Source organism: Artemia sp. Qi Xiang Cuo, chromosome 18 (assembly GCF_049724085.1).
Source record: "Artemia sp. Qi Xiang Cuo chromosome 18, ASM4972408v1, whole genome shotgun sequence".
Lineage (NCBI taxonomy): Eukaryota > Metazoa > Arthropoda > Branchiopoda > Anostraca > Artemiidae > Artemia > Artemia sp. Qi Xiang Cuo.
This window is the reverse complement of record NC_142811.1, coordinates 7,450,874-7,469,080: the sequence shown is the minus strand read 5'-3', so window position 1 is coordinate 7,469,080 and position 18,207 is coordinate 7,450,874. Positions and strand designations below refer to the sequence as shown.

Here is an 18,207-nt window from a genome sequence, read left to right as displayed (position 1 = left end):
TGCTAATATGAGACTTTATTTTTGTTTGGATCTTGCTCTTCCAATTCATGAGACTTATTGGTAAATTTGATGGGCTTATGTTTTTTGTTTTGTTTTTTGTTGTTGTTTTTTTTCTGAGAATATCTGCAATTATGAGACTTTGTTGTTTTGAGCTTGCTCACCCAATTGATGAGACTTATTGGTAAATTTGATTGGTTTTTTTTCTGAGAATATCTGCTAATATGAGACTTTATTTTTGTTTGCATCTTGCTTTTCCAATTCATGAGACTTATTGGTAAATTTCTTGGGTTTATTTTTTTTTTTTTTTTTTTTTTTTTTTTTCTGAGAATATCTGCAATTATGAGACTTTGTTGTTGTTCGGATCTTGCTCACCCAATTCATGAGACTTACTGGTAAATTTGATGGGTGTATGTTTTTTAATTTTCGGAATATCTGTTATGATGAGACTTTGTTATTGTTTTGAGCTTGCTCATCCAATTCATGAGACTTATTGGTAAATTTGAAGGGTGTATGTTCTTTTTTTAACGGCGGAGATTGATTTTTGATATTTATTTTCATTATTTTTTTTATTATTATTAGAGTTATTTAGTTGAATTTACGGTTAATGATTGCTGTACTTATCCATCCTCAGACCTTAGTTTCTTCTTGGATGGCTACACGTTAAATGATATATGGTTAAAAAAAAAAATATTAGTACAATTTAGTTCAATCCAATGGGATAAGTTTATTGGGTGTGTTTTTTTTTCTCAGAATATCTGCTATTGTGAGACTTCATTCGTGTTTGGAGCTAGCTCACCCATTTCATGAGACTTGTTGGTAAATTTGAAGGTTTGTATGTTTTTTTTTTAATGAGAAAGATTGATTTTTGATATTTTAATTATAATGATTTTTAATAATTTTATTATTGTCATTATTATTTTTATGATTAGAGTTATTTAGTTTAATTTATGGTTATTGATTGTTCTAAAAAAGACAAAAAGTAATTTAAAATTCGCTGTGAGGTGTAAAGATTGTTTGGCTCGTTTTTTGAAGAAAGTGATATATAATTTTCTAACGGATTTTTATTTGCTGATGGCACTTACAGCCAGCCACTTACTTCTTAACAATCAGTAGAGGCTGGATGGTGGGTTGGCTATTTTTGGTCAGCCGGCTCAAAATATTTCAGCATAATGTAGCTCAAAGACGACAACCCGGCCAGTAAGATCGGAAAATGTTTTGACAACACATAGTTGACATTTTCAGTAGACAAAATAGATAACTTGTGGTTTATTTGCACGCTTCGTCAACAGAAAAAAGTCAAAGCAACACCATTTTTGGTAGGAGTTGCAAATAATTCATGTAATCCAATTTGGTAGCCCTTCTTGTATGAAGAGATGAATTTTTGCCATTCATTTCTTTGGTTTGAAATGATCGTGTCCTTTTTTCTTCTTTTTTTCTTGTCGTTTTATTTTAATTTAGTAGCAGTGCCTAACTCTCAATTATCTATTCAAAATGTATTTAGAAAAATTTAGGTCCAATAAATCAAACTAAATTCTTTAAAAATTTTTTGTTGCTGTGAGATGATTGTGTTTTTTTGGATTATTTTTTCTTGTCATTGTATTCTAATGTAGGAGCAATGACTGAATTTCAAATATGTGCGTTAAAACGTATTTAGAGAAACTTGGTACAAATAGTCCAACCTAATCCAATTTAGTAGCACTTCTTGGTGTGAAAGGATGAATTTTGCCATAAATTTATTGCTGTGAAATAATTGGGTTTTTTCACTTTTTTTTTCTTGTCGTATTTTTACGTAGTGGCAATGTGTAACTCTCAATTATCTGTATTAAGTTATATTTAGCGAAATTAAGATCCCACTAAGATCATTTAATCCAATTTGGTAGCATTTCTTGTATGAAACGATTAAGTTTTGTCGTTATTTTTTTGCTGTGGGATAATTTGTTTTACCTAACATTTTATTTTAATGTAGTGGCAATGCATAACTCTCAGTTATCTATGTTTAAATATATTTAAGAAAATATACATCCAATTTAATTTAATTGGTAGTGCTTCTTGGTTTGAAATGATTATTTTTGCCATATTTTTTTGCTGTGAGAAGATTGTGTTTTTTCTTGTTCTTCTTTTTTTCTTGTCGTTTTATTCCGAGATAGTGGCAATGTCTAACTGTCCGTTTTCTATATTAAAATACATCTAGAGAAATTTAGGTCCAATTTAATTCGATTGGTAATCATTTCACACTTCTTGATGTGAAATGATTAATTTTTGCCATAATTTTTTTTACTGCGATATGGTTATTTTTTTTTGTTGTTTTTCGTGTCATTTTATTCTGATGCAGTGGCAAATGACTAACTTACAGTTGCCTACATCGAAATTCATATGCGAAAATTTAGATCTAATTAATCCAGTTTATTCCAACTGGTAGCGCTTCTTGGTTTGAAATGAGTAATTTTACCATATTTTTTTACTGTGGGAGGAGCGTGTTTTTTGTTTGTTTTTTCTTGCCATTTTATTCTGATGTAGTGGCAACGTTGAATTGTCTGTGTTAAAATATATTTGGAGAAATTTAGATCCAACTAATTCAATTTAATCTAATTGGTAGCACCTCTTCGTGTGATATGATTAGTTTTTACCATAGTTGTTTTTTTAGCTGTTTAGTGGTTGTGTTTTTAAGTTTTTTTTTGTCATTTTATTCTGATGCCCTGGCAATAACTAATTTTCAATTACCTATATTAAAATATATTTTGGGAAATTTAAATCCAAGTAAGCAAATTCAATCGCATTTAGTAGCGTATCTTGGTATGAAATCATGAAATTTTGAGCTAATTTTTTTTTGCTGTAAAAAATTGCGTTTTTTGTCGTTTCAATTTGATTTACTGGCAACGTCTAACTGTAAATTATCTATAATGCAATATGTTTATACCGCTTTTTTAGCTCTACGGTTGAGCGAAATCTTCTAATCCTACTGAACAATTCAAATATTGCCTATTTTGCTCTCAATTTATAAATTAATAACCAACACATCATATTTATCTGAAAATAATTAGAAAAAATTAGAAAAAACATATAAACATATCAAAAAAATTAGAAAGTATATCAAAATTGTGAATTATTTAATTATAAAATTTTTGTTAGTAAAGCATCGACAGAGGGAAATCGTATTGCAGAGAAACTCCTTTCGCAAATACCACAGTTACCTTTAAACATAAATGTTGTCTAGAGCAAACAGAGATTTTAAAATTAGTAGATAAGCTGGAATTACTTGTGATCCCCCAACAAGGCTCAAGCTCATCTATGAAAAAAAATGTGCCCTTTACCTACGCCCTTGTGTGCTTTTTACCTACGTCTGTTGTATGTCTTTTACAATATATATATATATATATATATATATATATATATATATATATATATATATATATATATATATATATATATATATATATATATATATATATATATATATATATATATATATATATATATATATATATATATATATATATATATATATATATATATATATATATATATATATATATATATATATATATATATATATATATATATAGTAGCATTGCCTATAGCATAGGCCATACGACTCCAATGTTTTATTATTTATTTTTTTTTTTTTTTTTCCCAGATGCACTTCATATGGAAGGGGTCGTCGTAGAAACTTCAAAGGGGGATGATATATATATATATATATATATATATATATATATATATATATATATATATATATATATATATATATATATATATATATATATATATATATCAGAGGCAACGCTATAGCGTTGCCTATAGTAAAGGCCATACGGCTCCAATGTTTTATTATTTATTTATTGTTATTATTATTTTTTTAATAGAAACTTCAAAGGGGGATGATCATATATATATATATATATATATATATATATATATATATATATATATATATATATATATATATATATATATATATATATATATATATATATATATCACGAGGCAACGCTATAGCGTTGCCTATAGTAAAGGCCATACGGCTCCAATGTTTTATTATTTATTTATTGTTATTTATTATTTTTTTAATGTGGGGGAGTAGGACACTCCCCCACAACCCTTAGGACAAGGGTTTTAAGTTATGCCCTGGGGCATATAAGGTTTTTTATAGAAGGCGTCGTAGTAAAAACTTCAAAACGGGCTCATTCGATTGGAAATTCTAAGGGCTTTTGTCCTTTTTTCAATAGTCGAAAGGGATTTGAGGGAAACTAACCCCCCTCTCACGCCCACCTTTTCCCCAAACACATCCAATCAAAATTTTGAGACACCCATTCTATTAAACGTAGTTTTAAGTTCTGGAAGTTAGGTCTTTGAGGATGACAACTCCCCCACAGCCCTCAAGGCAAGGGTTGTAAGTTATGCCCTGGGGGCATATAAAGTTTTGTATAGACAACATTGTCGTATAAACTTCAGAGAGGGCTCATTTTATTGGAAATTGAAAGTTCTAGTTCACTTTTTAAGCGTAAAAAGTTGTTGGAGGGTAACCAGCTCCCCCCCCCCCCCCTAAACCATATTTTCTCAAATGCATCCAAGAAAAATTTTAAGATAGCTATTTTGTTACAAATAGTTTAAAGATCATATAACAAATATTCCCGTGTTGACACAACCTACCAGGGCCCGGGGGCAGGCGTTGTAAGTTATGCCCTGGGGGCATATATGGGTCTTATGGAAGGAATGCTCGTATAAACTTCAGAGAGGGCTCATTTGATTGGATATTGAAAGTTCGAGCTCACTTTTTAATAGTCAATAGAGATCCGAGGGAAGCTATCCCCCCACGCCTTCTTTTTCAAAACCCATCTGATGAAAATTTTGAGACAGACATCTTGTTAAAAAAATAGTTCAAAGGTCGAATAAGTTCAAAAATAGTTCAAAAATTCCGGTGTCAATACACCCTCCAAGGCACAGGAGATGGCGTTCTAAGTTATGCCATAAGGGCATGTATGGTTCTTATGAAAGGGATGCTCGTATAAACTTCATAGAGGGCTTGAAAGTTCTATTTGATTGGAAATTGAAAGTTCTAGTTCACTTTTAAAGAGTCAAGAGAGTTAAACTAGCCCCCCCACGCTTTTTTTTTCCCCAAACCCGTCCGCTACAAATTTTGAGACAGCCAGTGTTTTGAAATTGTTCAAAAATTAGATAAAAAAAACGCCCCCCAGAGCCCTGGGGATAGGCTTTGTAATTGTTGTCCTGGGGGCGTATATAGTTCTTATGAAAGGGATGCTCGTAAAAACTTCAGAGGGGCTCATTTGATTGAAAATTGAAAGTTCTAGTTCAATTTTCAAGATTCAAAAGATATCCGAGGGCAACTAGCCCCCCCCCCCTCCTTTTTTCCCCAAGCCCATCCGATAAAATTTTTATAATAGCCATTTCATTAAAAATAGTTCAAAGGTCTGATAAGAAAAATTCCTGTGTCGACGGAACCCGCCAGGGCCTGGAGACAGGCGTTATGAGTAATGCTCTAGGGGCATATACAGTTCTTATGGAAGGGATGCTCGTATAAACTTCGGAGAGGGCTCATTTGATTTGAAATTGAAAGTTCTTGTTCACTTTTTGAGAGTCAAAAGAGATCAGAGGACAACTAGCCCCCCCCCTCCCTCCTCCACGCCCGAAATGCATTAGATAAAAATTTTGATATAAATATTTTGTGAAAAATAGTTCAAAGTTTTGATAACAAAAAACTCCGGTGTCGACACAGCCCCCCAGGGCCCAGGCGTTGTAATTTATGCCCTGGGGGCGTTGTCGTAGAAGCTTCAAAAAAGATTCATTCGATTGGAAATCGAGAGTTCTAGTGCCCTTTTTAATAGTCGAAAGTGATTGGAGGGCAACTAGCTCCCCCCCCCCTCCACGCCCTTATTCCCCCAAACACATCCAATCAAAATTTTGACATAGCCATTTCGTTCAGAGTAGTTGATTTTGAGATAGAAAATATATAATTGAGGAGGACTCTCCACCACAACCCTCAGGGCAAGGGTTTTAAGTTATGCAACAGGGCATCTAAGGTTTTTATAGAAGGTGTTGTCGTAGAAACTTCAAAACAGGCTCATTCGATTGGAAATTCAAAGGGCTAGTGCCCTTTTAATAATCGAAAGTGATTGGAGGGCAATTAGCCCCCCCCCTCCCCCACACCCATCATTTCCCCAAACACATCCAATCAAAATTTTGAGATCGTCATTTTGTTCAGCGTTGTTGATTTTCAGATAGAAAATATGTTTTTGAAGAGGACACTCCCCCACAACCCTCAGGGCAAGAGTTTTAAGTTATGCCCTGGGGGCATATACGGTTTTTATAGAAGGCGTTGTCGTAGAAACTTCAAAAAAGGCTCATTCGATTAGAAATTCAAAGGGCTAGTGCCCTTTTTAATAGTCGAAAGTGATTGGAGGGCAACTAACCCCTCCCCCACGCCCATCATTCCCCCAAACATATCCAATCAAAATTTTGAGATAGCCATTTTGTTCAGCGTAGTTGATTTCCAGATAGAAAATATGTTTTTGAGTAGAACACTCCCCCACAACTCTTAGGGCAAGGGTTTTAAGTTATGCCCTGCGTGCATATATGGTTTTTATAGGAGGCGTTGTCGTAGAAACTTCAAAAAAGGCTCATTTGATTGGAAATTCAAAGGGCTAGTACCCTTTTTAATAGTCGAAAGTGATTGGAGGGCAACTAGCCTCCCCTCCCACGCCCATCATTCCCCCAAATACATCCAATCAAAATTTTATGATAGCCATTTTGTTCAGCGTAGTTGATTTCCAGATAGATATGTTTTTGTGGAGGACACTCCTCAAAAAGGAGTATGCCCTGGGGGCATTTATGGTTGTTATGGAAGGGATGCTCGTATAAAATTTCTAGAGGGCTCATTTGATTGGAAATTGAAAGTTGTAATTCACTTTTTAAGAGTCAAAAGTGATTGGAGGGCAGCTAGACTCCCCCCACGCTCCATTTTTTTCCCAGAGGCACTTCATATAGAAGGGATTGTCGTATTAACTTCAAAGGGGGCTCATTCGATTGGAAATCGAGAGTTCTAGTGGCTTTTTTAAGAGTCAATAGTTATCAGACGGCAACTGCCCTCCCCCCTGACCAAGCCCTTTTTCCCCAAATACATCTGATAAAAAATTTGAGGTAGCCATTTTGTTAAAAATAGTTCAAAGATCATATAACAAAACTCCTTTACGTATGGTCATTTCGTTAAAAATAGTTCTAAGATCAGATAGGAGAAACTCCTGTGTCGACACCCCCACCCCCAGGGCCGGGGCAGGCGTTGTAAGTATTGCTCTGGGGGCATATATGGTTCTTATAGAAGGTATGCTCGTCTTCACTTAAGAGAGGATTCATGAGAATCAGATCTAACAGTTGAAAATCATTTTCTTACAGAGGAAAAAGATCAGAGAGTAACTATCCCTTCCCGCTCTCCTGGTCTTTGGGTTTATAACATAGGTATGCCCCACCGATGTTAATTTCAGGTGACCTTTTTGTTAAAAATGGTTCAACCATCGGATATTAAAACTCCAGGCTCGACACAATCCCCCAGGGCCCAGGGATAGGTATTGTAAGTTATACTCTGGGGATATATATGGTTATTATAGAAGGGATACTCGTACAAACTTCAGAGAGGGCTCATTTGATTGAAAATAGAAAGTTCTAGTTCACTCTTAAAGAGTCAAAAGAGACCGAAGCTTAATTAGTCCGCACACGCCCTTTTACCCCAAATCCATCTGATAAAAATTTTGAGATAGCAATTTTGTTAAAAATAGTTCTAACATCAGATAATAAAAACTCTGAGGTTGACAGAAACCCATTTTGTCACTATGATATTGTTACTTTGATATCAGTTTTGTTACTTTGATGAATATTTGATTTTTTTTTTTTAAGTTTGAATTTAAAATAAGGAATTTTTAAAAACTTGAAAATTTTAGCCATCAAAAACGAACAAAAAGTAATTAAAAAAAGACTTTCCGAAAAACAATTTTTACAAAGAAAATTAAACGCCATTTTAAACTTAAGCTCAGCATATAAAAATACTTTTTAAAATTCAAACTCAAAACGAACAGGAGTTAATATTAAAGAATAAATGAAACCCAAAACGAACAGAAATTAAATAAACAATCATAGCAAAAATACACAACAAGTAATAATATAAATGAATAAATAGATCTTAAAGCGAGTAATGCTTAGATAGAATATGAATATCAAGCTTAAAACGAAAAAAAACAAACATTTTCCTATTGAAGTATAAATGAAACTAAAAACGAACAACAATTCACGCGAGTAACGCCATTGACCCCAGTTCCAAACTAAATAACCGGTGACTCCAGGGCTCGAACCGCTGTCCTCAAGATTTCAGGTCTTGCGCACTAACCATTCAGCTAGGACAGCTGTAGACTCACAGTCTAAGCCAAGTACTCGACAGATCTAGGCGTCATAGACTACATAGTCTAGACTAAACAGAAATACAATAAATAAAATCTTGGTCCAATGTGGTAAACTTCTCCAGGCTCCAGGCAGCGTTAAGGATTCTAGTGAGTTCTTACAGTTGAGCTAGGAATCTCTCTGCAATCAAAACATACTGCAGTGTGAGGAATACACTATCGACAGAGTCAAATCAAACGTGAGCCATCGGATTTTCGTGAGCCATTGAGCCATCGTGAGCCACGTTTTAGTCCTGGTGTCCCAGAAAAATGTCCTGATGATGCAATGAAAACCAATAAAAAAAAAAAAATTCACTGAAATTCGAAAATAAAAAAAAAAGATTTGATTTATACTCATGCCTATAGATTTCACAAATTTAACGAGACTTACGGGAAGCAATATAATAGATCCCCCCTATCCACCAGCCACTTAGGGGCAAACAAAAAACAGATCGCCTCCGAATTGAGTGGGAGGAGTCCATAAGAAAGGATTTAAGGAAAATTGGAACTTCTTGGGAAAGTGTCGAGAAGAAGGCTTCGAATAGATCGGGATGGAAGAGGAGCGTGCTTAGCTGTATTGGCCTTATGCGGTTTGTTGCTGCATTGAGCAACATCTATAATATACGATTATAAAATATGTTATTTCAGGGCACGGATCAAGTGTTTCTCATGACTCAGATGTCAGCTTGAGTACTGCTTATGGAACAGAATTTTCATCTTCGCCTCCTTTTTCCAGAAGGTTTAACAGGTCAAGATGCAGCATTACCAGCAGTGAAGGTAGGTCTTTATTATTAATTGGTAAAGGATATATCTAAAGTGTTACGTGAAGTAGGGGCTTAAGCCCTCCAAGGAAATTTAGTGTCGAAAAATTTAACTTGTCTCGAATTCCGAAAATATGTATTTTTGAGTAATAGTTTACCTTTTTTCGAAATAAGGTGTGGTGGGGTGTCTTTTGGACGAATTCTAGGTGGTAAATACACCCCAGTCCTCCCCCCGGTATGTCGGTAAGTCAAGATGTGTATTATTCTGAATGAGCTCCAAAGAATTATATAGTATTCTTGAGGCTTAGGGTTTAAGTTGAGCGAAGATTCGGAAGTAAATTTTTTTGAATAGTTCCACCCCCCTCCCATTATATCTCATTTAAAAAAAAAATCAAAATTTGTAATGTAATTATAGTTTACAAAACAAATAAAAGCATCTCATTGGACCATTTTTAGGTCCATATCGTGGAGTTATGAGGAGAAAAGGAAACATAGTGAGAAAAAAATATTGCGCTTTAAGAACGTTAAAACACAAAGCCTTAGCCTTTTTTTAGTTTTTAACTGATAATTTAAACACAAGCCGACCAATAGAAAACTATTTTTGCTATGGTCCGTTGGAATAATCGTTCCAAGCATGGTCTTAGCAATTATTTCTTTAACATATTCAGGAGAATAAATATAAGCACAATCGTTCAAGATAATTCAAAACTGATTATTTTCACCTTTTAATAAAGACCTTGTATTCCCCTATTATAAAAAAGGAACCAAAATTGTATAATAAGTCGTGAGATCATTTGTCATTTATTTTGTCTGACAAAGAAGCAACAGTTTTAATTAAATTTCTCACGCTTTTATTAAGAATTGTTGTTTTTGCCAAATTCTACATTTAATTGCAAAAGATTTAAATAAACAAAAAACCGGATTTGAAATTAGATTATTTGAGGTGCAATTTATTTCAGTGCAGTTCACTGTTTCAGCAAAAACCAAATAGAGAAAAAGGGGAGTAATTCCCCGAAGATTAGTCCTGTGTACCCTTTTTTAATTGTTCCCATGGAGGTAAAAAAAAAGGTAAAGAATACGGACCAGGACTTTACACTCCCTACCAGTGGTGCTAATCTCCGCTTCATTGCCCTTCATCCAGGAAGTGCAATAAACAATAAGTAGAAACAACGGGGAATTTTATTTTATACAAGACAGTGGAACGCAACTTTTAAATGAATATTTCGACCCTATATCCAAGGGCCGTCCTCAGCAAAACAAACGAAGAGAAAAAAAAAATATAAAAGAAACTTACATTAAAATTCGACCATTAAAACTGAAAATAGTTTTTTTTTTTTTTTAATTTTCAAAACAGCCCTAATATCATTACTTCAAGGAAGTTCAACCAGAACTCGAGTTGACTTGAGTCCTGGTTGAATTTCCTTGAAGTAATGATATTAGGGCTGTTTTGAAAATTTGAAAAAAAAACTTTTTTCAGTTTTAATTATCGAATTTTAATGTAAGTTTCTTTTATATTTTTTCTCTTCGTTTGTTTTGCTGAGGATGGCCCTTGGTTATAGGGTCAAAACATTAATTTAAAAGTTGCATTCCACTGTATTGAATAAAAAGAAAATTCCCCGTTGTTTCTACTTATTATTTATGATGGAAAGGCAGTGGGGTCTTCGTTGCTATTTAGGAAGTGCAATGGGGGGGGGGGCAGCCATCCTATACTTTCGCAAACCCTTCCAGTTTACCTTCCCCAGATTTCTCCAGGCACTCATTTAGAGGTGGGTCGACTCTGATTGTGCTTACAGAGTCGCGCCACTGATCCCTGTTCGAAATCGAATAATAAGCTACATTATGACTCGAACCCCTCTCCTCACGGACAACGGATGACGAACGAATTTGATGCCGATTTGTCTTGAATCTCTCGGGGTTGGATTTTAGCTTTGACCTGGTTAGGGCATTCACTACAGTATCTTGTGGTAATATGTGGTGGTTCTGAGTTTTTGGGGTTATTAAGTGGTCATGCATGTTTCGTAATGATTCATCCCCTCCCATCTTTCCGGAAAGTAGTCTGATTCCTCTAACCTAAGGATCGAAACATGACCACCGAATATCTAACAAACAGTTTGGAAGCGACTGTTCAGAAGATGAGTATGACACATCATAAACAATAAATCATTGAGGAAAATCGAAAAATCGAAGAAAAAAAAAGTAGGATTGCTTTTGTGGATGAAAAATGACAAATTGCCAAAAATCGTCCTTTTCGACCCCCCATCTATGGCCAAAAGAAAGGGTCATTCCCGAATGGGGTAGCAAAACGTCGCAAGGAAATTTTTAAGAGGAACTAAAACTTCTTGGGAGGGTTTAAAGAGGAAAGCTTTGAATAGAATTGGGATGGAGGAGGAGCGTGCGCAGCTATGTTGGCCTCAGGTGGCTTGATGCTGAAGTGAGTTGTTAGTAGTAGCAGTAGTAGTTTTATGAAACCTGTTAAAAGTTATATTATTTGTAAATAATTATCAATATGTTAAAAAATGAACATGATGAGGCGGCACAAGTGATCTTAGCGAGTGGTGTCAGTTGTGAAAGGAGTATCTGCAATAGAATGAGTGAAGACCTCGTGCAGTGTGGCAAATAAAGGTTCCTGTTTACTTCAGGCAGCACTGGTGATTCCAGTGAATTCTACTAATTTTTAAAATTTATCTGCAATATAGGAAATAAAAGAGGGTGCAATGGGGAAAATAAATATATCTGCGCACTCAAGGTATTCTTAGTATCAAGGTATCTCAAGGTATCTGAAACAAATTTTACACTTTGAAGAGGACTCTCCGTACGATACAGCAAAACAAAATCCTGGTACAGTGTGGCAAATCAAAACTTCTGCATGCTCCAGGCTACATAAATGATTTCAGTAAGTTCTAAAGATGAGCTTGGAATCTCTGAGTTTCTCTTCCCTGCGGCTAATAAAACAGGGTACAATGCGGTAAATTAAAACCTCTACTTGCTCCAGGCTGCAATGTGATTCCATTGAATTCTGCCACTTATGAAAAGAGTTTCTCTGCAACACAGTGAATAAAAACATGGTGTAAATAAATATCACGTAACGCAACATTTGTGACTCAAAGTAGATCTGATACTTGGGAAAGGGATCTCTCTAAAATAAAATTGATAAAATAGTGGTGCTGTGTAACAAATGATAACTTCTGTTTGCTCCAGACTGCATAAATGATTCCAGTGAGTGTTTCAGTTGAGTTTGCGATCTCTGAGTTTCTCTGCAGCACGATTAACAAAAACATGGCGCAATGTGGCGAACTAAAACTTCTACTTGCTTCAGCCACCACATTGATTCCAGTGCGTTCTGCCTGTTGTGACAGGAACATCTCTATAATACAGTGACTAAAAACCAGGTGCAATGGGCAAAAAAATATATCTCCACACTCAACGTATCATTAGGGATCTAAGGTAGATCTGGCACTTGAGAGAGGATTCTCTCTGCAATGTCATAAATAAAATCCTGGTGCAGTTTGGCAAATCAAAATTTCTGTATATTCCAGGCAGCAGTATTTTAGTTAAGCGTGGTAATTCCTGGTAATACCGTGGTAATTTAAGTGTGGTAATTCCTGGTAATCTCGTGGTAAGTTAAGGGTGGTAATTCCTGGGAATTCCGTGGTAAGTTAAGGGCGTGATTCCTGGTAATTCCGAGGTAAGTTAAGTGTGGTAATTCCTGGTAATTCTGTGGTAAGCCAAGTGTGGTAATTCATGTATATTCGAGGCAGCATTGACGATTCTGGTGAGCTCTTAGAGTTAAGCTAGGAAACTCTGCAATACAGTGAATGAAAACATTAGTGCAGTGTGATGAATAAAGATGTCTCTGCACTCCAGGCACATTAATCATTGAATTAAGCTCTGCCAGTTGCGAAAGGAGTTTCTCTGCAATACGGTTAGCAAGCGAAAAGAAGCGAAAGCTAGCGAAAGAAGTTTCTCTGTAATACACCTAGCAAGCGAAAGGAAGCGAAAGCTAGCGAAAGGAGTGAAGCGAAAGCTAGCGAAGCGAAAGGAATACGGCTAGTAAGTGAAAGGAAGCGAAAGCTAGCGAAAGAAGTTTCTCTGCAATACGGCTAGCAAGCGAAAGGAAGCAAAAGCTAACGAAAGTAGTTTCTCTGCAATACGGCTAGCAAGCAAAAGGAAGCGAAAGCTAGCGAAAGGAGTTTCTCTGCAATACGGCTAGCAGGCGAAAGGAAGCAAAAGCTAGCGAAAGGATTTTCTCTAATACGGCTAGTAAGCAAAAGGAGTTTCTCTGCAATACGGCTAGCAAGCGAAAGGAAGCGGAAGCTAGCGAAAGGAGTTTCTCTGTAATACGGCTAGCAAGCGAAAGGACGCAGAAGCTAGCGAAAGGAGTTTCTCTACAATACGACTAGCAAGCGAAAGGAAGCGAAAGCTAGCTAAAGGAGTTTTTCTGCAATATGGCTAGCAAAAGCATTGGTGGAACCGATAAAATAAATAGATATTTATCATGCGACAAAGGATTTTCAATTCAAAACGACCTGTTCTAATAATCTGTGTTTCCGCTTTTGAGTCTGTTCTTCAAGCCTCTCAATACCTTCTCTAATCTCATAGTTAGTTTACACAATTTTGCTAAACCCACCTTGATTATTCCCCCTCCAAAAAGAACTGCAACATGAGAAAAAGATATTTACGACAAGTATACGGGGAGGATGCTTAAGGGAAGATTAAACATCTAAATGCTCCAAGTGAACTCTACTCACTCTGCTCTCTGCTGTGAGTTCTTCTGTGAAATGAGTCCGTCTGCAATATGGTGAATATATAAACATGATGTAATGCCGCGAATAAGGATATCTCCATACTCATGGGAGTATTAATTTTACAAGCAAGTCTTGTCCATTGGGAAAGAAGGTTCCCAGCAATACGGTTAATAAACGTCAGGTTATGAACTATTTTGTTCAAAAAAAGATTGAATAGGGAGTGATTTAAGGAGATTTGAAAATAGTACTTTGATTAGTTTGACTAAGTTAATAGTTTTAAATGCTTTTAAGTTAAGAGAATATCAACTAGCTTTGTTTGCTAATTAATTTTTGAATCGATATTCACTTTTGGGAAATACTTTTGGGAAATATTTAGATCTGACTCATTTTCTCAATTTTATGAAAATAGGAATTCTTTGGAGATAGGGCCTGAGATTAGAAGCACTTAGCGAGCTTCTTTGTTTCTGCGTTTAGCAGGACTAAAGGTGGGGAATTCCCTTGCGGAGGGTACAAAGCTGACAGAAATTGTTAACCAGTTCAAAACGTCAAAAACGTTTTAGATTATAATGCTTTTCAATTTTTTGTAAAAACTAAGATTTTTTGGGAGTTTTGGAAATTTTGGAAGTCGATTGCTTCTTTATCATGTACGTTTTGTGCATGGAGCTTTATTTTAAATATGTTTAAGAAATCCTCAAGCCACTAAAAGGTTGTCAAATACTAAAGCCATTAAATACGAATCTTTAGTTCCGAATTCCTGATAACTGATTAACAATAACGTCAACTAGAGGGTAGGGAAGGGTAGCGGGGCATTTGCCTCCTAGAATTTCTAACTCCCATAGATTTTGAAAACGCATTTTTTGGTATTTTCATTGAAAAATAGAAGAAAAATAACAAAATTGCTCTCCCCTAGACTTTGAAAAAATACATTTTGCCCATCTTCCCCGTAGTTTCCGTAAATTGCTAATAAAATGTAATTGAAATTTACTTCTATGGAATTTACTAAAACAGACAACATACAACGACTCAGCCAACTGGATGCATATCCCCCCCCTCCCCGCCACGTTTAGAAGAATTTCATGCTGAAAGCAAAAACAACAATACAAGAAATATAGCTGTTTTTTGTTTTTTTTTAAATAAAAAGTACAGTCAACAATGCTGGACGACATTAAGCTTTTTTTCTTGCAACAAAAGAAGAATTTAATCACAAAAAAATTCAGTGTTTAAAAAAAAAAATTCAAAACAAAAAAAAAACTTTCCAAAAAATCGATAAATCGATCTTGGCTATTCCATCTTTGTCCAATAATTTTCAGTTGTTAAAATTCCAATTTTGTTAATCATATACAAAACTAACATGCATTTTCGAATGTCCTTTCTTTTTTTTTCTTTTTTTTTGACAGCACACTTCACCCTCTCCTAAAACGTTGAGACCCAGAATAAGTTCCCATGCACAATCTATAATGATATTTTTAGCTGCAAAATTTCAATTTCTGAAGATAGATTGGACAAACCATACATTGCTGGGCTCTTTCTATAGATTAAATAAAAAAAAAAACAAGTTTTTTTAACTGAAAGTAAGGAACGACATTAAAACTTAAGACGAACAGAAAGTATTCCGTATATGAAAGGGGCTGTCCCCGCATCAACGCCCCGCTCTTTACGCTAAAGTTTTTCATTGTTTAAAAAAAAAGAGTTGTGAGAAAGTCAAACTTTAGAGTAAAGAGCGAGGCGTTGAGGGGGGGGGACAGGCCCTCTCATATATGGAATAATTTCTGTTCGTTTTAAGCTTTAACGTCGTTCCTTACTTTCAGTTAAAAAAACATATTTTTTATGTAATTTCTTAACGTTTTTAAATTAATGCAGGTTTTAATTTTGGCTCACCGTACATGAATAATTAAAACAAAATTTGCATATTCATTTTAATTTTTTGGTTAAATGGCTTTCTGGAAAGTTTTTTAATTTTATTTGCCAACGTTTTTATTAGTAATAAATATACGTAACTTGCGCATTAACTTAGGTAACGAACTTCTATATTCATATATTTTTAATACGTAAGAGGGTTCTCCCCCTAGTCAATGCCTTACTCTTTAAGCTAAAGTTCGAATTCTGTTCCAATTCTTTAAAAATGACCCCTTAATCACAAAGGCCGTTAATTAGAATAAATAGCTCTTATGAAAGTACTAGAAAATCTTTGGCTTAAAGAGCGAGGTATTGACTAGGGGGTGAACCCAATCATATACGTAATGTTTTCTGTTGTTTTGAGTTTTGATGTTGCTCCTTACTTTCTGTTGGAAAACTTGTTTTTTTATGTATAATTTCTGATCTTTTTTTTAAATAATGCTGGGAAATCCGGTGCCCCCTTCATAGCAATGTCCCTTCCCCCATGAAAATTCCTGCATGGAAATATCCTCCCACAAAAATGCAAAATTCCACATTTTTGTAGATAGGAGCTTGAAACCTCTACAGCAGGGTTCTCTGATACGCTGAATATGATGGTGTGATTTTCATTAAGGTTCTAGAACTTTTAGGGGGTGTTTCCCCCTTTTTCGAAAATCAGCCAAATATTCTCAGGCGCGTAACTTTTTATGGGTAGGACTAAACTTGATGAAACTTATATATTTGAAATCAGCATTAAAATCTGATTCTTTTAGTGTATCTATTGGTATCAAAATTTCTTTTCTAGAGTTACGGTTACCATTGAGCCGGTTCGCTCCTTACTTACAGTTCGTTACCACGAACTGTTTGATAGAAATTAGCTTAATAACAAAAAAACATTTCGGAATTCTGCTGTTCAAAGTTTGGCTACACACAGGGGCCAGGGTTCTTAAAATATGATGTTTTAGCAAAACGGTTTTTTTTTTAACGTCTGATATTTCAGATTATATTTTTAGATAGTCTTTTTAGATCTTATTTAGATGTATGTAAGAGACGAGTTGGCATCAAATGATTATTCAGTAGGGGCTTGGTTGGAAATTGTGATTTTGATTTTGTGAATTCACAACTTTTATGATTGTGAATCGTGATTGTAATAAATTATGATTTTTGGCCCGAGAAACTAATTTTATCAGGAGATTATTCAGTGCAAATTGTAGGGGGATCCCTTCCTGTCCTGTTGTGTAATTGCAAGTCTCTTATTTGATTGTATTATTTAATTTTGTTATTCAAGTAGTCCCAAGCCCTGGACTCATTTGACAAAGACGATTTTTAATAGAGCAATTTTGAGTAATTGTCTATGCAGACAAAAACAGAAAAGGCTGAAGTTCAATTAATTGACTAATTAATAAACGCACAATATGAATTGCACTTGTGATTATGACATGGGCTTTAGTAAAATTTATGAAAGATAAATCATTGAAGCTAGGACATATAACAAGTTCTATTCTTTTTATTTCTTAACCGCCTCCCTCTGAGATGATGATATGATGATGATTTACGAAACTTTGCAACAACACCTTTTGGCATATTTAATGCTTCGCAAAAAAAAGGCGAATTATTTTGTGTTATTTTGTCGGCTTTTCAAACTTAAAATATGCAAAAATTTGGGTAAATATCGTAAATTTCACGGCCATAAATTGTAGTAGTTACTGGTGACAATACCACTGGTGAGTAATTACTGGTAAGTAGTTTCTGGTAAATGTCGCAAATTTCACAGTCATGAATTGCAGTAGTTAATGGTAACAATGCCACTGGTAAGTAGTTACCGGTAAATGTCGTAAATTTCACAGTCATAGATTGTAGTAGTTACTGGTAACAATACCACTGGTAAGTAGTTACTGGTAAATGTCGTAAATTTCACAGTCATAGATTGTATTAGTTACTGGTAATAATACCACTGGTAAGCAGTTACTGGTAAATGTCGTAAATTTCACAGTCATGAATTGCAGTAGTTAATGGTAACAATACCACTGGTAAGTGTCGTAAATTTCACAGTCATAGATTGTAGTAGTTATTGGTAACAATACCACTGGTAAGTAGTTACTGGTAAATGTCATAAATTCCACAGTCATAGATTGTAGTAGTTACTGGTAACAATACCACTGGTAAATAGTTACTGTAAATGTCGTAAATTTCACAGTCATAGATTGTAGTAGTTACTGGTAAATGTCATAAATTTCACAGTCATAGATTGTAGTAGTTACTGGTAACAATACCACGTGATAAGTAGTTTCTGGTAAATGTCGTAAATTTCACAATCATGAATTGCAGTAGCTAATGGTAACAATGCCACTGGTAAGTAGTTACTGGTAAATGTCGTAAATTTTA

General features: G+C 34.8%; 1 protein-coding gene across 1 annotated transcript in view; it reads left to right on the top strand.

Moving 5' to 3' along the window:
* Positions 1-18,207, top strand: part of LOC148941157 (uncharacterized) — a 136,273-nt gene that overhangs the window by 53,459 nt on the left and 64,607 nt on the right. The window contains exon 3 of the mRNA XM_089104038.1: positions 9,090-9,218. Within this exon, the coding sequence (XP_088960164.1) occupies positions 9,090-9,218 (129 nt within the window). The remainder of the gene's footprint in view (positions 1-9,089; positions 9,219-18,207) is intronic.